At 51.7% G+C, this 26,169-nt stretch overlaps 1 protein-coding gene across 4 annotated transcripts; it reads right to left on the reverse strand.

Annotated features, from left to right (window-relative positions):
* Positions 1–1,042: 1,042 nt before the first annotated feature.
* On the reverse strand, positions 1,043–26,169 carry foxn2a (forkhead box N2a). Of its 4 annotated transcripts, none has more exons than XM_036546971.1 (6): positions 26,028–26,169; positions 9,606–10,222; positions 6,550–6,674; positions 6,124–6,179; positions 5,083–5,151; positions 1,043–3,598 (listed from the first exon to the last, which is right to left on the reverse strand). In XM_036546971.1, exons 2-6 carry the CDS (start codon positions 10,206–10,208, stop codon positions 3,162–3,164), a joined length of 1,290 nt encoding a protein of 429 aa, XP_036402864.1. In that variant the 5' UTR covers positions 10,209–10,222; positions 26,028–26,169; the 3' UTR covers positions 1,043–3,161. The 4 variants fall into 4 exon arrangements, with proteins under 4 accessions (XP_036402864.1, XP_036402865.1, XP_036402866.1 ...); XM_036546972.1 differs by lacking the exon at positions 26,028–26,169 and adding an exon at positions 23,515–23,707; XM_036546973.1 differs by lacking the exon at positions 26,028–26,169 and adding an exon at positions 16,843–16,903.

Raw genomic sequence — 26,169 nt, forward strand, 5'->3', positions numbered from 1 at the left:
CAGCAGCGATCCCTTTCACACGAGACGTAAATCTTTTCAGAATCGATCCGCCCGTCTATGGGCTCCCCTTACTTGCTGCAGACACAGCGGGAACTTGGCATTCGTGGTTCAATAGCGAAGACAGAGCCTGTCCCTATGACAACAACTGATGAGCGAAATATGGCCCTATCACTAACACCGCTCAGAGACAATGGCGGCCTGTGGCAGTGAGAATACCTCCAGTGAGGGGGGAACTTCAGAGCTTCCCACTTTATATTCGCCCTCCAACGAAGAGAGTGGAGGCACATAGAGAGGAAGAGGATATTACACTGTGACCTCGACCAAACTTTCCTATCACTCAAAATTGGCAGTTCTCTCACAGATGGATCCTTTCAAGCATAAATAAGATGACTACTGTACGGCATCCACCAAGCAGTAGTTCCTGATAGGCAGTTAAGTAAACAGGTTCGATCTGGTTCACAGCCAGAGTGTAAACAGGCTGGACTCTGCTGATAGATGAACCCCTTTTCTGTCCTTTTCTCTTAAAACGGGAATCACACCGAATCCAACCAGCATATCTGATCTGACGCTTGAATTCAAACAGAGCTCAGAGCCAATCAGAAGAAAGGCTCTTGAGGAAACATTTCCTGTCACCAAATAAATACTGTTAAAAATGTTCTCTCTAATGTCTTTTATGTACAAGTCATGTGGCCTGATTGTTTTTTTTTTAATGGCACTGAATATTTACAGGTTTGGCACATATACAGGTCAAATGGAGAGAGTTTCCTAACATTTCATGCCTGCCTTCAGAGGTGGCTTTGGGTGACGGCTGACAGATCAAACCACCAAGAGGGGAGCAAACCACAGATGCAGATGTTTGGAGGCCACTGGGCCCGAGGTATCACTAGTCTGAACAGATAAGAGATACATTCGCTGGCAGAGACGTGAAGCTCAGGCAGAGAAGAGAGAGACAGCAGAAGGGAAGGACTGAGCGTCGGGAGCAAGGAGCGGAGACCCCCCTCCACGAAGGAACGGGTGACCCTATCTCAGTCCCGAAAATCACGGCTCTCCTATCCACAATGTCCCCACCAGCTCTGTGACTTCCTCCAATTCACGCTGCGTTCCGCGGACAGTAAACCACGGGCTGTTGATGAACACATTGTTCTCCAGCCCGCTCGCTACATGTCACGCATTTTTTCCCCATTTCTGTTTTTTTTTTTTTTTCTTTCCTCTGCTGCTCTCGTTTCCTCCAAAACATGGGAAATGGCCACAGGCCACAGGGACACAATCAGCAAGGTCAGCTGACGAGCTCTGACGAAAGACTTCTAGATAGGGAAGTGCTGCTCATCTGTCTGGCTCTACTACACTCGCCCCTTTAAATGTAGTTTGTGCTGGATCAGCTCCACAGTTCTATTTTCTAACATTTTTACATGTGAATATTACCACACGCTAGCTGTACTACAGAGGACTGTAAGATTAAGAGTGGAGCAGCGAGTGGCGATATTAAGAGGAAAATGGCACGATGAACAATGTGCGGAGGACCACTCCTTCTCATGTCTAATTTCCCTAGGAAAAGAGCAGACGCCCAGCAGCCATTCTGAATATTTGCATATTTTTTTTCTCCTCTGCTAACAAATGCACGCCGGTTTCTCAGCTCAGCGGAACACTAAAACAGCAGTTTTTTTTCCGTTTGAGGTTTCCTGATATTCCAGACCGCAAACTTCCCCTCGGTGTTCAGACAGCGCACGGCCTCGTTATCGGCAGCCGGGGCAACGCGCATGCTCGGTCGCGGCCCGTTTCAGCGTCTCCATCTGCTGCTCTTCGACTCTCGCCCTTCCTCTTGCCCTGCTTCCTGCCTGACCGGTTCTCTCTGCTTCCTATTCGACAGACCGGCGGTACCCAGCTCACGCACCCAAACAGACGCCAGAATCACAGGCGTGACCTCACACATGCACCATGGGGGGGGGGTTTGGGGGTCACAAAGGTTACTCACGCATGCAGTGTTTGGACACGAAAGAGCCACCACACCCACCACCACCACCGCTGTGCTGCACCTTGCATAGGATCGGAACAGAAACCCAAATAAAAGCCTGCTGCAAATCCCGGTTTCAGTTTGCACACGAAAACAGAGGAAATGAATCAAAACAACAGTGATGATGACGACGACTACAGGAAGAAGAGGAGGAAGAGGGGGGAGTGGGACAAAGAGCAGGTCGGTTCCCAGGAGGGGATGCTCCTGGATGGGGGGGTAGGGTTCTTTTTTTTTTTTTTTTTTACTGGCGGAGCAGTTGCCCCACCCCATCGATTTGTCCAGGCCCACTCTGCTCCTCGTAGTGGCAGTACCCTGATGTTCTCCTGCCACGGAAGGGATGTGGGTGTTCACCTCTCTGAGGATGAGGGCGGAGCACCCCACCACTGCACGTCTAATTCGCGCCTCCTAGGTCCTCATCCACCAATCAAAATGCTCCTAACATCGTCCCCCACGTTCCAACGCATGGTTCCAACAGTAGCATCCCAGCTGGGAAAAATATACACAGCCATCGCCCAAAAAAAAAAAAAAAAAAAAAAAAAAAGAAAGGTTTTGGAATAATTATTGCATTTCTCTTTGTATGGTATTTCAAGACCGTGGTCTTCATCCAAAAAACAGTGGTAACTTTTTTTTTTCACTTTTTTTTCAGCATGGTAGAGGAAACTGAACTAAGCCTACGGCAGTGGGTTAGGTTTGTATGTTACAGACATGCACTCATTCTCTGTAGAAATATTTTCACCTGGAAGTGGACACACGTGTATGGGCAGGAAGCATGCAACTGTTCTATTTAATGAAAGTCTTACAGGTTATTTTTTTCTTTTTTTCTTTTGAATACAAAAAAAAAAATCTTTGAATCGCACCGAGATGAAAAACCAATTGAAGTTGGCAGTTCGTTTTGTGTAGTTTTCTTTTTTTCCCCAGTAGCAAAAGTCTCAATATGGCTTTGTTCTCCTGTGTGAATGATAATATTGCCATGTGTGTGGGGGAGGGATATTCCCGTGTTTGAAAATAAATCTTGGGGGAAAAAAAGAACAAACCCAAAAAAAGAGAAAATGATGATTCACTAAACAGAAGAACAGGAGGAGGCACCAGATCACAAGGTTAGGGCTCAGAGGTCAGGGGTCCGGGGGAGAGCCGGGGGTTCCAGGGCTGCTCATTTCCTGCTGAGTTTTCTGCTCTTGGCATTGTGTTTGGAGAGCTCCAGACAGGTGCGGATGCCGGCCAGGTGCAGGAGGGAGCCGGCCGCCTCCTTCAGCTCCTCGTCCACCTCCTGCTTGGCCTCGCGCCGCGCCTTCTTCCCCGGGGGCCCGCTGGCGGCGGCGGCGGGGTGGCGGGGCGGGCCCGGGCGGCCCCGGCGCCCCCGCTCCTCCCCGAGGTCGGAGTCGGAGTCGCTGTGGAAGCCCTCGCTGCCGGCCCGCCGGGCCTGGGGGGGCACCCGCCCCCCGTCCTCCAGGGAGGAGAGGGAGGAGGAGCTGGAGCGGGACGAGCAGCGCTGGAGGGGCGCGCTGCTGTAGTTGTGATCCTGCTTGGGGTCGCTGCTCACCACGACCGCGTCCGGCCGGGACAGGTCCATCGGACTGTCCGGGTCGCCTGAGGCAGACGGAGAATGAGCACGACAACACGCAGACAGGGAGAGAGAGGGAGAGGCAAAGGACCCGAGAGGAGGAGAGAGGGAGACAGAAAGATAGAGGAGGGGAGAAAGAGTTGGGGGAAAAAAAAAAGAGACAAAACACCGTCACCACAGGAGTAATCAGAACTGTATACCTTATGTAGGAGACTGTAAACGCTTGGTGATTAATACATTATCCTAATCAAATCAGCCGAAGGTTACGGGCTTGTTTATGCAAATAATTAAGGATCCATTACAATAACGATGCAGCTCTAGCCCTGCTAATGACAGCAGCTACAACAGAACTAATGTCTACACATCAGATGCTCAAAGTATGTAATTTAATTAGGGTAATTAGAGGGTGCTGGGGAGGGGGGGGGGGTTACTCAGTGTTAGACAGGCAGTTGGCTGAATGGCTGGGGTGGAGGCTGCGCTGCAAACGCAGCCAGAGCGCGTTCAGAAGGGTCCGCCGTTCTGAACACAAAGCAATTGGCGGGCTTTTGTACTACAACCACAACATGACTAGGCTAACAGGATCCAGTAAGGTGCAGAGGGAAAAGGTTCAAACACATTTTCTGGTCACGCCGCCGACAGGTCTGACAATTGTCGATGTAGCGTCTAGCGGTGACAATTCAGCCACTCTTCCTTTGACGCCCACCGGCTTCGCTTTGAGCAGCAGGCTTTGTTTCGTGTCACACACAATGCCCTTAAGACCCACTGCTGCTGTGTGCTTTCTGCTTGACTCCTCATGTGTGAATGGAGCGCTAGGCCTGCGTGTTCCATAATCCATACTGCATAGCAACACCTGCTCAGAGACAGCACAGCGTATCTACCATGGGAAGCAATGTACGCCTGCGTTGCTCTATGGAAACCCTCTGGGCTTGTAACTAGAGGATGTTAGGTTCCACTCTTGGGCAGGGTGCTGCAGTATGCTTATAGCCAGCTGTTGAAATGGATCATCAGCATTGTAAGCCCTGTGGCTTTCCCAGGACAAGGGTGTCTGCTAAGCAAATTAACAATGCAATGACCTGAAGGGAAATGAGTGAAATGTCTCTGATGCGCATATGACGGACCCACCGTGGCCCCATGGAAACTGAGGTCAGTCCCCACCTAACCCACATTAAATCAACCAATAAATGCGGTCTTGGTGATAGCATGTTCTCAAAGGTGAAGTGAGCATTCTGTTATGACAGACCGCTGAACAGGTCATGCTCAGGACCTCCTGGCCTGGAACAATGATCTGGGCAACGTGGGCGCCTGGTTCTACAGAGATGGAGGAAGGAGCTGGGAGGGGGAGGGTGTGAGAGAGGGAAGATTAGAAGAGAGAGGTGGGGGGGGGGGGGGGGGTGGAAGGAAGAAAGAGACAGAGTAGGTGTGAGGATAGACGGGGAGTTGGAGGGATAATCCGGGAGGGGTTTTCAGATGGGGGTGGGGGGGGGGGGGGGGTGAGGATGCAGTCTCTTACATGGGTCGGCCCGCTGCCCGGGGGCGGAGTTTAAGAGCATCATGGCAGTGGCCGCGTCAATGTCAGACTCTGGAAGAGGAGAGAACATGCATGATAGAGTCAGTGGAGCTGCGGCTCCCCGCGCTGCCAGGCAGGGTCCGAGCTCACAGCCAGCCAACCTGAATTATTCATCCCCAAATGAGGCGGAGACGAGGCCCACAGCACGCTCCCCGCTCATCTACCTCAGCACCAGGGACTCCGTAGTCAAGGTTACGGAAGATAGCCAAGCCAAGACGGAGAGAGAGAGAGAGGAGATGCAGAGAAAGATAGAGAGAGAGAGCAGAGCACAGGAAAGAGGCAGACGAATAAAGAGAGAGGAAGGAAAAGAGAAAGGGGGAGAGGTAGCAGATACAGAGAGATAGAGCGGCAGAAAGGTAGAGGAGGAGAAAGAGATAGAGAGAAGCGGGTAAGGCTCCCGAGTGCGGGAGCGTGTTGCGCATCTGTATGGAACCCCACTGCTACAATGAAATAAAGTGAACTGAACTCCTGACTGATTTTAGATGAAGATGACAGCATGGGTGCTCTGAACCTGCAAAAGGACCAATGATGCAAATGACGTGACTGGAACCTGGCCAGGTCGTAATAACACGCTGACTGATGGCATATGCACGAAATGGAAGCTTTAAGCACAGCCTGCGCCTCTGTAGAGACCCAGATCCTTCATAAAAAAAAATAAATAAAAATAATAATAAAAAATCCCTGCTATCAACTAAAGAGTCTGGGATTCATTTGTCTGATTGTCTCTCGTGTTTCGGTGCTTTCGGCGGGTTTGTGAGTGTGAGGGCGTTATCTGCGGCCGCTCCGGCGGATGGCCCGTGGTTTAACGGGGGTTGCTTTGTCAGGAACGCGCGCCGAGTTCTCCGCAGCGACGCGGGGAGGTGTTAGCAACACTCTCTCGTCTCGTGGGAAGCGAGACTCCTCGTCGTCACAGCGCCTTCTCCACTCTCACAGCCCGCGGCTGAGGCTGGGGAAAAGGAGGGGAAAAAAGCGCTTTCCACTCACCTTTCAGAGAGAGACTCTGGTCCGGTAGGAAGAGGTGACGCGGGGGCGAAGAGGCACTGCCGGAGAAGAGAGGAGGAGGGAGGGAGGGAGAGAAAGGGTAAAGAAAGCGATTAGAGGTGGAGAAAAAAAAAAAAAAACGAGACTGAAAAACTACAGTGGGGAGGATGTTAGATATTATCTCCTTTTTTCTGCAGTTCTGTGCTTCTCTGTTCAGTAATAAAACAAATGTTGTGTGTGACCACACCTTCACTGCGCCAAACGCTCCTCCAGGTCATCCGAAACAGCCACCTGACCATTCCAGGGGTGAGCGCGTGTAGAACTTAACCCCACCCACCCCACACCTCCGTGGTCCCCACTGGTCCTTCGCCGCCCAGCTCGCCTCATTTCGCGGGGCGTGGCCCGACAGGACGAGGGGCGGAGTCTCACCTGGGCGGGGAGGCGGGAGGTGTGCAGAAGGCGTGTGCAGTGGGGAGGTGCTGCTTCTTCAGGGCCTGGATCAGGTTGGGCCGGTACTCGGGGTCCACGCACCAGAGAGAGCCCTTTCCGTTGGCCTGGGGGAACAGGGGGGGAGGGGCGTGAGCAGAGACGCACGGCAAAAACTCACAGAAACACACAAGTTTTAAGGCCTCCATTTATAAAGCTATTTATGGCCAGTTTGCATTATTGCTTTTTCGGGACTTGCACAGCTCAGAGACGATTTACAATTCCTTCAGTTACTCTATATATAGAAGGTATTTGTTCAATATGTAGTCACTGACAATGTCATTGGCACAATGCAGCTACACTAGAGCAGAGATGAAAAATATGTCTGTACAGCGATACTGGCTGTCCTTAAACCGCTCTCTAGGGTCAGAGGTCATTGCTTTTTCTGGAGGCTTTTTCCGCAGGGAGTTCCGCCACACGGCTGCGGTGCTCATCTCATCCAGCACGCAGGCAGGGCTGGTATAAATATCGCCTGATTCAGAGAGCAGCAGAGCCGGGGGCACCGGAGGGACGGCCGTCACGGGAGGCGAGAGTCCCCCTACGGCACGGCGCTGCCTAAATTTAGGCTCCGCCGGCTGCAGGTAGGCCGCCGCGGCACCGCCTGCCGAAGCGTGGCTGAAACGAGGCCGTCTCCCCCCCGCGGGATTCGCGCTCAGACAATGGGCCCGTTATTCCCCGGGCTCCTTCCGTGTCCACATGGATAGCGACGGACGCCCCGAAGTGACAGCGTTTGTGAATCCCCTCCGGTGAAGGAAGTGTCACGTAGCCCTGTGGTGTGGCGGTGCGGTGACGAGTGGGGGAATCGGAGGTGCCTGCATCTGTTTCTCTGTAGACCGCGTGACGTGTCTGTATGGGCGTAGAGACTGCTCTGTGTGTGAATGAGTATGGGGGTGCGCGCGTGTGTGTGAGTGCGACCGTATGTACGTGACTGCTGGAGAGCGAGCGTGTGTGTGTGTGTGTGTGTGTGTGTGTGTGTGTGTGTGTGTGTGTGTGTGTGTGCGTGTGTGTGTGTGTCAGCACGCGCAGCGCTCCGCTCCAGCCCTGTCTAGGAGGAGGAATATAACCTTGACTCAGATTACCAGTGCGCTCATAAACAGGAAGGAGGAAACGTCGCCATGGCAACAGAAACCAGGCTGTGTCATTCGAAACCAGCGCTGGGCTCTTGGCAGCCGCACAGGCTCGTTCCGAAGACCTGCGCAGTGCTGCGCTCGCCGGACAGCGGCTCCACCGGGGGCCAGAACACACGGGTCCATCCTACATCACATGATCCAAAACATCCTCATTCATTGGCTAGGCAGATGCCTTCATTCAAGGCTGCTTTGAGATCAGAACAGGGAGAGGCTATCTTTCTCAGTTCTCACCTTCTCCACAATACACCACAACCGTCACTGAAGTCCTAAAACGGCTACCCCTTCAACTGCAACTGTGGTATCACTGTACACACACATTACACATGTAAAGACCCAAACGGATTAAATGACCTAAGACACACTTCATCTTACAACCTTAAAGCTTAAACAGTGTCACACATTTGGCTGATCATTCACACGCTGCTCTTCACTGACTCTCTGCTGTTCAATGCTTTTATGACAGACATTTCATTGGCCCCAGTGGAGCAATATAAACGCATGCAAATATCTATCTGTGGCAACCCTTCTCTTTCAGCTTCGTGTTTCTTCCGTCTTTTTGCCTTTCTGCATCCCCCTCTTTCAAGGCAGAAAAGGAGAGAGAGAGAGAGAGAGAGACAGACACTTCCAGCAGGTCTAGGTGCCAAATCAGACCTCTTCCCACAGCGCGTGGAGGTGAACTTCTATCTTCATCCTCGTGTGTGTGTGTGTGTGTGTGTGTGCGGGCGCGCTTCTCCTGTGACCTTGAGCGCGCCTGCCTCTTATCACGAGGGTCCGGCGCAGCGAGAGGCCGCCCGTTCACAGCCAAGAGGCCGGTCACGCCTCCGAGAGAAACCCTACACCGCGGTCACACGCGGCATTCAGGACATCCACACGACACACACATTGCCTCCGCAATGCACTGCCGCCGCACGGCTCAGTCTGCAACCTCACAGCAGCGCACGGTCACATTAAAACGGCTTTACCGGCTTAGCCGTCGCGCACAGCCCATTCACGACAGCACTAATACAGCCGCACACCGCTCCAGAATTTCACACAACAGCTCTACTACAGACAGCGGACGCGATCTCTCTGCAACAGGCCCGACTGTGAATGTATGATCTGTTCACTTCAGCGCTCGCTACATTATTATTATGTGACGCTGTTTCCTTGCTTGGCTTTTTACGTGCTGTTCATTTGTAACGCTGGACAGCTACTTTAAAACCCAACCACGCGCAGTGCAGTTCTGGCACGGCAGAGCGGCACTCAGTCAACGTTCTGATGTGTCATCTTCCTTTTATAGTCTGTAGTAATCATATCTTCCTTTGTGGATCATGATGAGCGCTCTGCAGGAAGGAAAAATGCACCCCCCCCCCTCAAAAAAAAAAAAATAAAAAACTAGTTCCTTTGTTTCTATGAGAGCAGATTAAACTGGACGTCTTAAAAGGAGGATGCACTTTAACGCTAGCATTCTGTAGGGGGGTTCCCACTGGCTGCACATGTGCCTTCTGGCTAGCAAATGAAATGCTTCCCCATCAACCAAAAATACACGCTGTCTGCTGGACGTCTGTGGAAAGTACTGTACTTGTAACTTACAGTGCAAAGAGCCCTCTATGCTCTTCATTGCCCACTTCGTTTTAACCCCAGCACGTGCAGGCATGGCTCTCAGATGAGTATATGTAGCTCAGGTGTAAGTGAGCCTCTGTAATGGGCGTGCATCTCTTGGGTGCAGGCGTGCCTCTCTGCTGGGAGTATGTATCTAAGGTAAGGGCCTGTCTCAGGTGTATGTGTGTCTCCCATGCGTGCGGTTGTATTTCTAGTCTCTCTCAGGTGTTCAGTTGTCGGGTGTGGCCGTGTGCCTCAGGTGTGCTCCCTCCCCAGGTGAGCGCTCACCTTGCCCAGGCTCCTCTCCACCTTGCGGAAGCACTTGTTGAGGGACAGGTTGTGGCGCACGGAGTTCTTCCAGCCGGTGGGGGCGCTGGAGAAATAGGGGAAGTGCTCCAGGATCCAGCCGTAGATGTCCTTCACGGGCAGGGACTTGCTGGGCGACTGCTCGATGGCCATGTAGATGAGCAGGGAGAAGGAGAATGGCGGCTTGGACTTGAGGGAGTCCTTCTCCCCGCCCCGGCCGCCCAGCAGCGAGGACGACGAGGGGGAGGTGGAGGAGGACGAGGCGGAGGACAGGGAGGAGAAGGCGTGGGGCGCGCCGCCGTCGCCCTCGATGTCGAAGAGGGGGCTGCCGCTGGGCTGCGCCTCGGGCCCGCCCAGCGTGAAGTTCTGCAGCAGGTTCTCGTGGAGCCAGTTGAGGTTGGTGAGCTCCTCGTCCTCGGCGCCGGCCCCGCCCACCCGGTCCAGGCTGGTGGCCCGGGGGCTGGCGGCGCTCTCGGCCTCTGGCAGGGTCCCCGCCCCGCACGCGCCCCTCAGCCCCGCCCTCTCCTCCTGCACGCCCGGGGTTTCCGCTTTCTTATCCGGCGACATCCCGATTATCGGACCCATTAAACCAGGGAGGTCTGCGGAGGGGAGGGGAGAGAAGGGGGGGGAGAGAAAGGAAAATAAATCAGTCCTCTCATCCCTAAACTTCCACCTACTTTCATTTTCAAAAGCTTTGTTCCCAATTCTCCCACACAGCCTTAGACTTGACAGAGATTGATGCTTGGACGCCTACATCCTTGCATCAATACACAGTGTGCACATACAGACAGCTCCGAACTCTTTCTGCATAGGGGCGAGAGATGCCGTGCGGGCGTTTCGATCGGATTCTCCACAAGCGCTGAAGATAAAGCGGTGACGCGGCTGAGGTAACCGCGCGCTGCTCTTCAGCAGGAGGAGGAGGGACCAGCTGAATTCAGCTCAAAGGGAAGGAAACGTGGGAACAGCAAGGGCTCCTTCGAGAGGAAACCCCCCCCCTCCCTCCCACTCAGAGCGAGCGCGGGGAAGCTCTCCTCCTCCGTCTACAGGATCGGGAGGAGACCCCCCGAGGAGGCCCGCTTGAGCACACTGGTCAGCTCATACCTCCTCCCTGACTGTGATCGGGAGGCGCTTCCACACAGGAGAAAAGGGAGGGAGAGAGACCCACACTGAACGCAGGACAGGAGCAATCCGGCTCGGAGCCAGCGAGACGGGACAGCGGGACGGCCGCGGGTCACGCGGGTCACTCGCAGCCCGTCGAGGGGCGCGTGTTAGAGCAGCGACGGCTTGCATCTGGGTGCTGCCACGCTCCCCCGGGCCAAACACATCGTGCTTTACGGAAAGGCTTGCTGTCAGACCTGAGCTGTGAGTCAACATCTGACTCACCACTCCTACTACAGCTCGCTTCACTGAATTATTAACACATCATTAACACACACACACACACACGCACACGCACATGCACGCACACGCACGCACACACACACACACAGACACACACAGACACACACACCCATGCGCGCGCATATGCATGCACACACAGACACACAGACACACACACACGCGCATATGCACGCACACACAGACACACACACGCACGCGCGCGCATATGCACGCACACACAGACACACACACACGCGCGCGCGCGCATATGCACGCACACACAGACACACACATACCGGTTAGCAAAAAAATGTAAGGAAGCTAAAAGCTGCTCATCAACCTTTCTCAGCATACGATGGAGAGTGTAAACCACGACCGCAACAGACTCTCCACAGACACACAAAATAACCCGGTAAGGCTTCTCATCATCTCTGCACACATCAAAGCACAGGGAGGCCTGTGTTGCACTTCTGAAACCATAACCAAGAGGCCCCCACTCCACAGAGCTGTGCACATCACCCCGGAGCCTGTTCCCCCCATACCTCCCCTGCGCACAATCTCAGCCTACTTTCCTCTATAACCCACACATGAATAGACAGCCCATTAAAACACAATAACAATACAACACTTATCTGTGCATTTCTTTAAAGGACACTGGTTAGCCTGTGTTCTACATGCTGCAGAGGACTGTAAGGATTGCATACACAGTCCAGTACAGTCTACCCTTGCAAACACATAACTCTCTGAATGTCTTTGCAAAGCTAGCCCAGTGTGTGAACACTGCTCGAGCGCTGAGGTAACATTGCGAGAATATTACGCGCTGGCTTAGTACACATTCTGCAGCTGAGAACAGTTGAGAGACTCTCGCCTGCTCACAACAGGCTTTATCCTATGTCCCAATGTCGCCATGACAACCCTGCTGTCATTTTCATTTAGAAAAAAAAAATCTCAAGAGGGAGAGGGGGAAACTCCTGCCACCCACCCACTGCCCCCCCCCACGCCACGCCGCGTGATGGGGACCAGACGTACCAGTCTCGGGTTGGGGGGGTTGGGCTGGAGCTGTCGCCTGTCAATGTCGCCGCCGCTGTCATTTTAGTGAAAATGGGTCAAACCGGGGCTACGGTGGAGGCGGACAGAGAGGAACGCGGAGAGTGAAGGTGGGAGGCGAGAGCGGAGGGGAGGGGAGGGGAATGAGAGCGCGTCTGAGCTCACCCCCTGCCCGCCTCACCTGAGACACGGGAGGCCATGTTGAGATTCCTCACACGAGTCTCCCCGCTCTCGCCTTCCCATCGACGAGAGCAGCCCCGAGCTGATGGAACGCTCACAGGGAACAGGAAGTTCTGAGTTTCCTGGGGTTGGAGAAGGGGGGGTTCAGGAAGGGCGAGTGAGCGGATTCCAAAACGCTTCCCTCTGCGCCCTCTCCGCCCCCCCCCCCTCCCAGACCCCCCCCCGGTTCAGAGGGAGGTGCAGAACTGCGGAAAGGGCTAAATTAATAAATAAGTCATCTTCAGCCCGGGATGAATCATAGCTTTCAGGGAAAGTGGAGCAATCAGAGATGTCAGCTGGCGAGAGAGCTGCCCGTTTGTGTTAAAGCCCGGCTCCTCTGAGAGCCCCGGACACGAACAAAATCCCCTTCCGCTCCGGAGACCCCGGGCCCCGGCTGAGGGCCGCGGCAGCTCGGGGACAGGTGCAGCGGTCTGTCCGTACAGCACCACACCACTTACAACCACCCAACACACACAGACGGGGGCCACTTAACACCACTGATACCCACACAACAGAGACACTTTCTGCTGCTATTTCAAATACTACACTGCAGAGATCAGCGCTTAAAAGGCACCCGGGGTGGTGCCATGAGAAAATAAACCGCTGGAAAAGCCTTTGGTCTGAAGTGTTGGCGATTTATAGAAACCTTCCTTCTAAAGGCCGTGTACTTAGCCATGTAAGGCAAAGCATCTTTGGTACATTCAATGAAGCACTTCACCTAAATTTTCTAATACACTTTCCCACAATCACATTTGCTTCATTAAACTGACTTTCTTTTGTTTTTTTAAACAGCCTCCCTTGTTCTTTAAAATGCAACTGCAATTCATATGCATGTGTTTTATTTGTGTAAGTGAGGGTGTGTTTGACATTAAAGACTAGTGTGTGTATATTTGGATAAGCATAGGTGTAGCCTATTGTGTGCACACGTGTGTGTTGATATGTCAACACTCTGTCCTTTAATGTCCTCAGCACTTTGCGCGCGGCATGGCCAGCGCTCCTGGCCCCCCAGACGCACCTGGGGCCTCCCGTCTGCCTCGGCTCCAGGAGGCGCTGAGGAAGAGGGGCCTCATTAACCCCAATTAGCAACACAAAGCGCACCTCGGCTCGCCGGCGAAGCCGCTGCCTCTCAGATCAGAGGGAGCAGAGGCGCTAAAGAGAGCACTCATCCCCTTCAGAGGCACTCACGCGCTCTCTCCCACCCCCATCCCTACCCCCCCACCCCCACCCCCCATGCCCATCATTTCAATATCTATGGAGCGGGACAAAGCGGCCGCTGTTTCCAGCGCGCCGTCGGAAGTGCTCTCACGCGATTACGGGCTGGTCATTACCGCTATTACCATTATCATTACCGCCGTGGCCATCAAAGACATCAAAAAGCCGGGAGCCGGTGCGCGCGGCGCAGGGCCTCGATGGGGACCCCTCGCGAGAGAGGGCGGACGGAGAGAGGGGGGGAGAGGAGCCGGGGACAGGACAGACCCAGTCCCACTGTCTCGCCCCCAAGTTAAAGCCCATTCGGCGGGCACGGAGTTCTCCTTCCTGCTAACGCAGCTGAAGACACCGGCTCCACCGGCAAACAGAGACGGGGGCCAGGATGTCTCCACAGACGCATTCATGCACACAGCTGCAGAATTCGAGACACTCCTCGAGGCGGGACTTCGCTACCGAATTAAAAAACTAACTTGATGCCAGAACCCCAGCAGACTTCATAGGGGGTACTTAACAGAGGAGAGGGCACTGGTGAACGAATCAGTGTGTGTGCTGTGGGAACCCCATCTCCAGCCCTGGGATTCTGCGCCAGTAATTTAACAGAGACTGGTGTGGCTGTGAGACAAAGCAGCTGACGCCCCTCTTCCACGTCTGCGTACGGTTGCCACGGCATCCAGCCCTGTAAAGGATGAGGCTCTTCTGCAGGCTCAGTCTAATGTAGGTGGGGGGGATCAATACACGCTGGAACTGCTTAGGCCAGCATTAAGAGGTGAAGAGCACAGGCTCAATACTGAGCACTCAAAGAGGGAGAGGGGGAGACGCCGACCGTGGTGGCTAGGTGTCGTTCCGCGAGAACACTGTGAGAACATTTTTAGACGCGGTCCACAAAGCGGTTTGCGTCTGATCGCAGGAAGCCAGGTGTACACAACATTCTCGGGGGCCGCGCCCGCCCTAAACTCACAGAGGTGTGCCACACGCCCTACGGCCCTGCGAGTCACCGCGAGGCGCCGCGAGGTAAACTTCACACCTCCAGTCATCACGTACGCGGGCTGGTTTCTGGCCTGAGGTGGGCCGGCAGTTTTCTTTTCGTTCTCGAGCAGAGTGAAGTGAAACTGAAGGCCGGCGAAGCGGGACGTCGCGGACGCAGCCCAGCAATTCGGGCAGCTCCGCGCGGGGGGAGCGCCGCGTGCCCTCGCGGGGGGGGGGAGGGGCTTCTTCGGCATGTCCGTTTTCTGTAAACACGGTCCCTCTTGCCTGCCGCACGCGGGCCCGCCGCGTCGACCTTGCAGGGATCCGCGCGCGCTCAGTTTACACAGCATTAACCTTTCAGCTCCGATACCTCCGACTGCAAGCGCTACGTCTGCTGTAAAAAGACACTCAACACACAGCCTAGACAATATCAATCCATTAGCTCACTCCGGAAATCAAAAAGCCGGTCCACCTCGATTCATAATAGCCCATTCCACTTTCAACGATCCACCCATGGTTTACACAAAAGGCTACTATGCAAGACACAGGACGGACCGATTAGCAATCTTAATGAAGGGCGGCTTCTGGTCTCTCCCTTGTGGTGAAGTGCCCCGGCATTCTTTGCAAGACACCTTGGTGCCACGGACACTTGTCCCGGTCCAGAATCCCCTACGGGATCAAGAGCTGAATGCTGGGTGGAGTTGGTAGTGGGAGTGACGGTTGGAGGTGGGTGGTAAATTATCCCGCGCTTCAGCAAATGGCAGCGATCAATAATTCATGAAGCTGGAGAAGCCTCAGTACGCAGGGACGGGATAGGCAGAGATGGACCGGGGGGGCATGCAGGAGGCAAGGAACACCTGAGGGTCACAGTTCAACTCCCAGGCCACCTGTTCACTGTACTTCACCCATTTGCGCCCCCCCACTTCAAACCAAACTGCACTGGTTACACTGCCAAAATGAAAGAAAAAAAAAAAACATTTTATATTAATTATAGAAAATAACCTCCTAGCAGTAGCCATCAAGAGGCTGTTCCTGGATGAGGTTGTCACACAATAAAAATTAAAGAATGGTGAGGTGTAGCTGGTGTCAGCTACACTGCAGTCAGACTGTGCATCCTGTTGCTGGTGTTACTGTGTGGTGTAAACACACAGCTTATGATCTAAGAGCCACCTGCTCTGGGCGCACCAGGAAGAGGCGTCCTGACACTGACGAGAATGGACTGATACGCCCCCTGACTTGTCACACTCGTAGAGCGGCAGGAGGCGAACGCAGCAATTTCGAGGAATTCTACTGGAAAGCATTGGGCTGTGAATACCCAGCCATCGTGCCACAGAAAACAGGGCAGGTGATGGGTCCTCAAGCCTCCACAGGACGAAATACCACAACTCCAGGAGCAAGACCTACAAGAAGGGACTGGCTGCAGGCTGAATCCGGAGCTCTCGCGTAAAGCCTCAAACTACAGTCTACTTTGCACAAAGCTTTTATGACCTAATAAATTTCATCTCTGTATTCAGACCAGATCAACGTATTTAACCCAAATTCTAGTCCAAATTCAAGCCCCGTTTTGCCTCCTCCCTTCCGACCTGGATGCGACCTGAACACATGAAGAAAGTGAGCACAACTGACTATGGCTATGGGGTGCCTGCTGCAAGACCTCCAGCTCCGGCCTGCAGCCGGACCCGCCGAGCGCATGGCCACCGTACCCCAGACCTCCGCGAGCCGCGGCGGCGGAACTGCTCCATCGACCCACTTGTGATTACACCGCCCGATTATTTCATTAGGCAATAAACACACAATCGGCAACCAAATTACGGGGGGGGGGGGGTGGGGACTTCGGTCGGAAGTTCGCGAAGCAGCCGAATGAATCACCACGGAGTCGGCGCAGTTTATCCAGACACTTTCTCCCATCTGCGCTTTCCTGCACTGCTGCTAGCAAAGCTCTGTGAAATGCCTGACCAAACGAACCGCCGGATCATGTTTTTTTTTTTGGGTCAGACAGATGTTGTCATGACAATGTGACATGAAGGTCGCACGCTCCCATAACGGCACGTATGAGGCTTAATAATAATACTTTTAACACACAGCTTTCCAGACAACAGGCTGTGGGTCCCAGGGAGCGGAAGCTCCAGGCTGAACGAGACAGGGACGCGGGGACGAACCTGACCTGAGCTCCACCCGATGTGTGAGCAAACATAGAAGTGGTACTGCGGTGCCACATTCAGGCCCATGTGTTAGCACTACGCAGAGAAACCGTTTTCTCCAGACAAAGGAGCCGTTGTGTTGGCTCCAGCGACGTTTCACAACCTGTTTTATAAACATGCAGCTGAGAGCTGAGCTGCCTGCATTAATCAAGTCTTTAGAGGAAGTTAATTTAGCAGGCAAAAAAAAAAAAAATTACCTGAGCACAAGTGGCAAGCCTTTTCATGTGTAGCACTGTAGCTTTCAGCTAAAGTACAGGGAGTGTCTTCGCTCAGACAGGTAATACTGCAGTTGCCTGTGCCATTCGTGTGCGTTTACCTGATGGGCAAGAGTGCACCTCGAAGTAACACGAAGCTTGTGATCTCGTGACCAATCATTTGCACACAGGGAATAAATACAACGCTTTTACATTTACATCACAAACCTACAAGACAGTTTACATATTCCCTGCAGCGACAAACTTTCTGTGCCCTAACTGTGGCAAAGTCTTGCAGAACCGTTTCTCTTAAGCAATGGTTTCTATGCCCTCTGCAATCTCTGTTCAAAATTCACTGCTTGCTATGGCCATAAATTTGTTGCCACCATAAAGCAGAAAGTGGATTTATCTGTAAACCCCAGATGTGATTGTAGGCAGGCACTGGCCATGCTTTCGGGGTGATTATATACCTTTTAATAGCAAAGAAATCACCCATACATGCAAGTGATTTCCTTTCACTTCCTCAATCACACTTGCCAAAAACATCAGAGAAAATAATGTTTCCTTCATCTTCACATTCTTAACGGAGGTTATAACATTTTCTACAATTCCTAAGAAAAACAAACACACAGTATCAAGACTGCCACACAGACATATTCATCAGTATAACCTGATCCACTGTATTTTACAGACAATCAAGCCTCAAGGAGGCCCGCGGCAGTTCAAAACAGGTCTAGCCTGTCAGTGGAAGGTTGTGTGGGCGCGTGGCGATGACATCACATCTGACGAGCGGCAGAGCGGCGAGGCCAGGTGTTCCAGCCGCTCGCCCTGCCGATCAGCGGTGCGTTGCTGTGACAACAACAACTGACGACTTCAGAGCGGGAGGGAACGCGAGGGAGGAGGAAGTGGTGGCGATGCCCGCAGCCACGCTAATACTGAAAGCGAAGCAGAAAAAGAGGACTGAGCACGAGAAAAATCAAATGCCATCGCTCTGCATTTCTCCATATCTACCTCTGTTGCTGCGAGCTTCCAAAATAACATAAAGCGGGGTCGTCTGAGGAAATGAAAAATTCACAATCTGTCACACTGACATCTTACACCCCACCCATTGTCACCTGCTGGACAGGTGTGTGTCAGACAGGCAAGTATTGGATTCCGATGAAATCTGACACCCGAAGTCGCAATCTCTGAGCTAACAATGTCGCCAGGAATGCTTTTTACCACCTCTTCCCTGATTGCGGGCCCTCTGGAAGGTCTGTCAGTTTGCAGTGCCGGAACCACAGGCCGAGGACAGAATGAGCCAACACAATCAAGATTCACATGCACGTCCTTAAAGTTGTGGCAGGTGCAGGACAAAAACATAAACTGGAAATATGAAATAGAGTCAGCACGCCACTCTACTGCTCCCATGAGATTTTACAGCACATATAAACAATAAAGTTTCGATTCCCTCAGGTCATGACAATGGTCCCCATGAGCCAAAAGGTAGTCTGTGTTATTTGTATGTGCAAATATAACCACTTGGGAGCTTGGGAGTAGTGTGCAGACTCCATTTCAAGCAAGTCTGTGTGAGCCGTAAAAGGCTCATAGTTATTCTCTGAAGAGCCGAAGACTGCAAAACTATCCTTTATCAACCAGGCCCATCTGCTTGTTGTGCTTTGTCCCAATTAAAGCAATCTCCCAAACAAACACGTCCACAAACACGTTTTCCAGGGAGCTTAAAAAGCAAGACCCAATCAGGTGAAACCAAAACGGTAGGCTAACACTACAGTCAAAGGTACGAAATCCCTTCAAGGAGCAATGACAATTGGTCTTTATAGTCTTTTTCTAGGTTGCCTTATGTAGCAAAGTTCAAAGGTGTGAGTGAGCACATGAACAGCCAATACAGAAAATGACAATGCTGGTAACCTTGGTCTTTAGCTCAGTTAATCAGGTACCTCTAACTGTGCCGCACAGACAGCAGAGGCACGGTTCAGACCCAGCAGACATACCCCCATTAACGTTTACACTCCTCATTTAGCTGAACTTTATCAGCGATGAGTGCCACGGAGGTGAGCTCTTCAAAGCGCACATCCGCTATCATTAAAACACTCGTGCTTCCTTATCTGCCCCGCAGATGTACTTCAGAATTCGCCCCAAAGTCACGTCCTCCCATAAACCAACTCCGCTGCGCGGGCTTCACGTGCAGTCAGGCTCACCTGGCCCCACGTGAACTCACAAAAACAGCTTCTGCATGCACACAGATCGATGGTTTGAGTTAGCAACCCAATCAATACAGTCCTTGCCTTCTCTGGAGGAAACAGTTGCTGTTCGTTAGCATGTTTTTTTGATGTAATTATTCCGTTTCATTAGGCAGAGTTAGGGAGGGCCACCACCTAACTTGGGTCAGTCTGCCAGAACAGTGATGTCGGAGCATCCTCTGCTCAAGGGAGCCCTTAAATCTAGAAGGTGAAATACAGTTTGTTTTTGAGGGTTAGGTCTAAAACTTTGATCTGCTCAACACAAATAAAAACAGAATATGATTACCATTTGGCTGTCGGTAAAAAGTCTTGTATTTAAACAAGATTCAAAACATTTAAATGACACTAGCTGACTAGAGCTGACTGACTAGAACCGGATTTTAAGTACTTTACCCTTTAACTTAATGTTCAGTCCCTAACTCTCTACACAACTGACAGAGATGTAAAGGCAGGTGCTTCTGAGTATACATCAGCAGTAAGACTTACTTACTGGTTGTTATACATTACTGTGTTGTCTAAGCTGAGTCCTTAAAACCCCCCAACAGCTTAGGAAGAAAACGCATTCCAGGACACCCAGCTCATGAATATTCATGAGATGGGCAACAAACAGGTGTACTCGTTGGGATCCTTTTGCAGGGACGAGAGAGAAGACAATAGCAGCGGGTCTAATTACAGAAAGTGAAACGCCTGTGATTGAGCCGGGGTAAGCGATCACGGAGAACAAAGTTCAGCACCACAGCGCCACCCTGGACAACTAACCGCCCGTCAACTCTCTCCGGGAGAAAGGGGTCTTCTGTCTTACCCTACACACCCAACCCCATCCCCATCCCCTCCCCCCCGTGATCTAGGTCACCCCAGCGCAGTCTGTGGCCTGCGTGGCTGTCACACTGCCATCTCAATTAAACAAACCCCGTTTATTCAGGCAGGAGTGACCTGCACAAGGGGCCATTGTTGAGCGTGACACAGGGCGCAGGCTGGGCCCGCTCTCACAATCACCACAGCGGCACCATTAGCATCACTTTCAATGGGGAGAGGGACCATAACGGCAAACTGTCTGCTGAAAAGACGCCTTAAATCCCCCCCCAGACCCGAGAGAGGGGAAGGGGTGGGGGGGAGCGGGGGGTCCCGAAAGACTCACTGCACAGCAACCAAGACTGTGACCAATTCTGAGACACCGAGCTCCACGCGAGGTCGACTACCAGACGCCGCGGCGGAGCAACAGCCCATCAAAATGCAAAGGCACACCAACGGTCGCTCACTCACCCAAACACACACACAAACACAGTTACTCACAAACTCAGACACAAATATACAGTACATACAGTTACTCACACACTCAATCCCAGTTATTTGCACACTCAAACATAAACATAAACACACACAAAAAAAGTCACGCCTCCAAACACACCCATAAACCTAAGTACTTACAAACTCATACACACATAAACACAGTCATGTGTGCATTAAAACACATGAGCGTGCAAACAACCACACACACATGGTGGTGTGGATGGCAGTTGGGGGGGGGGCAAAGTTGTGACAGTGGGAAGGGGGGACGCTCCCCAGACAGAGAAGAGCGCACATTTGCAACCCAAATTCAGAGCAGCCGCCTATATTTGATTACCACGCTCTGGTGATGTCACGTAACCAAGACAACTAAAGCATTATGGTCTCCTGGGGATGTCCTGCCTCCTGGTCTATTGCTCAGGGCAAAAGCAGGGAAAAAAAGGGCTAGCGGGAGATGAAAAATGAGTGCAGCTGGAATCATTATGAGGAGGAGTCGGCGCTAAACAAAGGCCAGATAATTACAGCAGGGCCCGGGACTCAGATCGAGGCGGAGAGGATCGGTGACAAAACTCGGGTCGTGCGGGTTTGGACCCCAGCCACCGACCACGTGGGCGCAATACAGACTGCTGATCCCGGCCCGTCCACACTGTACCGTCCCACAGGAACGCGAGACGAGGTGAAAGATGAGATGCTGGTGGGACTGGCTACGGAATACCGCCACTTCTGAAAAGACAGCAATAGGAGGACGGCAGAGGGGATCTTCTTCGTCATTCTTCTCTACTCGCGCGGCTACACCGTTCCCACGAACAGAACATGCGGCTTGCACTTCTACACGTCACAGGAGTCACAACAAGTGTACAGAGTACACGGTGTCTGATTGTGTCAATGCTGTTCACTACAAGCCAACGAGCCTTAAAGACAATGTTGGGCTGCTGGTTTCTTCTTCAGGTGTGTCCAGCACTTTCTCCTCCATCTTTTCTTGCAATGCAAACATGACGGAAATCGCAATTATCTTAACAGCAGACACATGAGAACACGTGCGTTTCTGTCACCATTTTGCAATGAAGAACGGGTTCCGTTACTGTCACAGCCAAGGCCTGTGCTCTCACTGGGGGTTGAGAACCATGACAAAGAGTTCCATCATGGGCGTCTAAATGCTCAAATTTAGCATGTCTCAGCTTTTCATACAGCAGAGGCTTTTTGCCTTGGCATTTGCATGCAAACTCACACCTAACCAAACAATGAATCTCATGTACAAGTGTGCGCAAGAGTGTGTGATGTGTGGTCACACTGCAGAATCAAACTGCTGAAAAGTTTGCTGATGTAGATGTTCTGTTACACAAAAGAATAAAGCAATAGGTCACAACAAGCCATCTCATGTGTTGTGTATTCATGTAGACAGAAAGAGAGACACCTCGCCACCCTCCCCTCGCAGCATTGATCGTATCTCCTCCCTTTTGTCCCTACTGAACCACGCAAAACCGGTTCTTAATTAAGAACGGCAGTAAACTTTGCGGATTCAGAGTAGATCATAAGGGCAACTGTGCTACAACTAAGCTTGATTCCTTGAGCAAAACTCAGTCACTCACTCTCTGATTTGCAGGGATCAGTATTTCCCACAACACAATAGTGAATGTGAGTATGTGTCCTTTTTTTTTCCAAGAAGGATATTTAGCTTCCTATGTTTCCAGAGGGCTGACATCAGACTCAGAATTGTAAAATGTGAGCCAGGAATACTTTCGCCCCAGGCACTGACTGCCTACAAAAGCGTGCACCTTAACAGAATAAGAGGGAGAATCTCATTCGGGCGAACCTGTCCACAGATCGTTCCCTTTCTTTTGCTCAGCAAAAGCTCCAGTCCGCTGCAGATGAGTTCTGTTTACGGTTTACACTCAGAGGGACCACTTCCCAAAATGCACTGGGGCATCAGCGCGGTGGTGCAACAGTGTCTCCAGTGCCACCCCCCCCCCCCTCCCCCTGCTTTGCTGAGAAGCGCCGTAACATTCTCTCAATGCATTACCACGGTATCATGGCTGCTGGCTCCGTCCTTCCTGGAAGTCTGTTGCAAGTTCTGTGTGCAGGTCATCCAGGCCTCCCTCTACCTCCACAGCTTTGGCATGGCCAGTCTCTCGGAAAAGAAAGAGAGCCGCCCCACGGCCAGGACAGTGGGCGACAGTGGGACTGTCGGTGGGTAACCTTCCCGACTTGCTCACAGGTGAGATCTGTTTAACTCCCGCGGGGCTCACGTTGTATCTCAGCGCCCTCCGGTCTGTCAGCGTTCCTTCCCTTGAACGTTTCCGATGGTCCTGGACTTCAGGGGACGTTTGGGACATTTTACCCCGAAAAGAGAACGGCCGTATTCGCCCTCTCTTCCAAGCCGAATGGCGCGGGCGTCTCCCGCTCCCGAGAACATCGCGGAATGCGAAACAAAGCGCGGGGCCAAATCGGGCGCGATCACCCTGGCGTCTTCCGCCGTTGATGTACTTAGCGTTGCAGCACGTGGCACGCTTGAGGTGGATCCCTCCTTCGCTCGCAGCCGCCGCACAACACGTGCCACCCGCACCAGCGTGGCGGGCACTGCGGAAAAGCGCCTCGTGCCAACGGCGGCAGTCAAAAGTGCATAATTTATAGGGGGGGGGGGGGGGGGACTTTATTTTTAGGGACGATCGCTTGGCACCGTTGGTACGGGGAGCACTTATGCCTTTCTACATCCGGCAACAATTGAAATATTTACCCTTCAGCAACCGCGAGCATGTGCAGTACGCTTTAACGTGCGAGCAGTCTCTCCTCCAGTCTAGCCCCATGGCATGTGCCTCTCCTACACAAAGGGCAACTGGCTCAGCAGATGGTTCCAAGGAAAACCCGCCCCTCCCGTCAGCACACATGCGTGCGCGCAGACCACGCATTGGCCTAAATTCCTGCCAGTAACGCCGCAGGTTGGTCTCTTCTCACTAACTTCTACCTTCAGCTGCTTGTTTGCTGTCTTATCTGTGGCACAGTTGTCAGCAAACATCTGCTAAACCAAACAGGATAAGCGCACCCCGCCTCCCCCCCCACCCCCACACCCCCCCCACTCCCACACCCACTACCACCACTCTGCCCGACAAACTACAGCGTGGCGGGCCACAGAAAAGCACAAGCAACTTACGTGACAATCCGAGTCATTTCAAGGGTACCCCTGCCACGACCAAGCTTTGCTTCTCACGCTTTCGCACAACGCACACAAACACGGGGAAAGGGGAACAGAGCCCGCACGCACACAAACACAACACACGCTATGAAAGCAGATACTATCTTTGCAACTGCCTGTAAAATGAGACTACTTAATTTCCCTGCCAACCGTCATGTGCACAGTGTATCTCTGCAGAGAGAGAGAGAGAGAGAGAGAGAGAGAGAGAGAGCGCTCAGAAACTGTTCAGAATGCATTGCAAATCTGGGACATACTTGCGATAATCTATTACATCACATACTAAGAACAGCCTCTCTGTCTATTCTCAACATTAACCTTTGCACTACATTTGTAATGAAAAGGTCATACCCTGTCACCAGTGCTAAATCCAAAGAAATGTTTACAGAATGGACCTGCTGTTTATTTTTTCAGCAATTATTATATGGGATCAAAGAGTGCATTGTCATGCTCAACACAAATGCTTGTTTATTTAGGGTTTTTTTCCCCCCAACAGATACACCCCATCATTAATAATTTTAGCAGTTGCTGGAAAAAACATAAATGTTAATTTATGACCCGAGCCAACAAGGTTGATGTGGTGATTCGGTAATTCTGAGCTGATCGCTCCTGTGCCACACTGAACCTCTTTGTAACAGATTGTGTAACGTAAAAAGACCACGCTCCAGCTAAAGAAAAGAATTTCAAAAACCTCGTTCGGAAAGGGGAGCAAGGGTCGTAAAAGTAACTGCCACTATTAGGACTGGGCTTTTCACGGTAATCAGTTAATTCTGGCCCTGTAAAGGCAATTAAGAGGCACCCAGCAGAGCGGTGTCTATTAACAGACTTTACACAAAGACAATTCTTTCATTGTGGATAAAACCGACTGACAAGTGAAGCCTGTACAAGTACTGTTACAGTAGAGTTTCATAGAGAGTCCAACGGCACGTTTCATTGTTCGTCAGAGCGAAGGGTCCCTAGACTGGGTCGCGCAGAGGGGGCTGCTCGCTGCCAGGGCTAAAATTATCTCTCGACACAGAAAATTGCTTCCTGATAGCAAGCTATGCCGCTTACTTTCAGATCGCCGTGCAGAATGGAACTTCACTGTTGTATTTCACACGCGGGCACGGTGCGGGTGTATGTGTGTGTGTGTATGTGTGTGCATTCAGCTAGGCTACTGGGGCGAAAACACACTCCGTCAACCAGAAATATTTGTAGCCTCAGCTTCTCGGCGGACCGCTCTCGCTCTCTGAAACCCGTTCGCTCGCTCAGCTCTCTGCTGCCTTTGACCACGTGTCTGTCACTCGACGCAGTTATCTACATCAAGAATAACCGGAAATAAAGAGCAAAAAACTCCACCATAGCCACATTTTCCACCATTATTATCGAAAGTCGGACCAAGTTTTCTGTCCGTTAAAAACGAACACACTGGTCCAAATAAAAGTATACAACACAAGGATCACAAATCAAGCACCCCCCCTCCCTCCACTCGTGTTACAAAGTTGCCCTACATTCTCGCCACAAATGGACAGCTAGTCAGCTAACTGTATGTCCACCTACCCTTGAACTGCATAATGGAATACATTGTTTTGCGAGTGTTTAAATTCCGCAGCTATTCAAGCGAGCTGGCTGGCCAGTGTTTGCCGATAAAACGCGGCAATGAAAAAAGTTCAACTCTCGCCAGGAGAGGTCTAAAAATGTCACACCCTGCATACAACACAGAATCCAATTTGATTTAATTACATACGCAACTCATTTTTTTTCGTTTCCTCGACACAGTTTGCGAACCACTACAAACTAGCTAGGTGTCGCAACATTTTAACCAAACGTAAGATAACTATCAGAATGAAAGCTCTGTAGTTAGCGAGCTAACCTTCTAGAATCTCATACCACCGCTGTACTTGCATGCGCACACGATGCTACAACAAGGCAGCTGGCAAAAATTGCGTGTCTAAAATGTTAATAGCCAGCTACCTAGCTATCAAACAATTAGCTGGCCACCTCGTTGAATCTCTTCGAAAACAATGTTGCACCAACGTGTCCAAATGTTTAACTTAATGCCTTGCTAGAAGTGTAACAAAAACAACGCAATATTCGCCAGCGTCGACCACAAAGAAGTTAGCCGCTAGGTTGCTAGCAGGCTAACTAGCTAAACCACATGGACGAAAGGAGAAAAACATGGTTGGTCCACGGAAAAATGCAATGCTCGAACTGAAGATATAAAACAGGAATCTAAGTAAGCACGGCGTGCAGTATCATTCAAAATGCTAATGTCCAAAAAAATTAATGGGGAGAATCCAAACTGCCCGCGTCACGTTCCAGCTTCAAATCTAACTAGATAGATAGCTTCCTAGACAAGGTATGTAAGTTGGCTTGCTCAATTGCATACATTTTTTGTTCTTTTCAGTAAAAAACAGTCGCATGCTACATACGATGTGGCCAAACACGGTACTGTACAATTGTAGGAAGCAAAATACACACAACTGTGTACTTACATTCATGCACGCTGTGCCTGTTAAGCAATATGGCAGAGATTCTGTATACAGTATGTTCATATAGATGCCTGTCTCTCTCGCACTGTGTCAGAGATCAGCAGCTGCTTCCTCCATCCAGGCAGCGCAGAGATCACGCCGCACG

Source organism: Megalops cyprinoides, chromosome 15 (genome assembly GCF_013368585.1).
Source record: "Megalops cyprinoides isolate fMegCyp1 chromosome 15, fMegCyp1.pri, whole genome shotgun sequence".
NCBI lineage: Eukaryota > Metazoa > Chordata > Actinopteri > Elopiformes > Megalopidae > Megalops > Megalops cyprinoides.

Coding starts and splice junctions, on each gene's coding strand:
- foxn2a (XM_036546971.1), bottom strand. CDS start 10,208: ATGGGTCCGATAATCGGGATGTCGCCGGATAAGAAAGCGGAAACCCCG. Junction 6,675..9,605: donor TGGAGAGGAGCCTGGGCAAG/GTGAGCGCTCAC, acceptor CTGTTCCCCCAG/GCCAACGGAAAGGGCTCTCT. Junction 6,180..6,549: donor CCTCCCGCCTCCCCGCCCAG/GTGAGACTCCGC, acceptor CTTCTCCGGCAG/TGCCTCTTCGCCCCCGCGTC.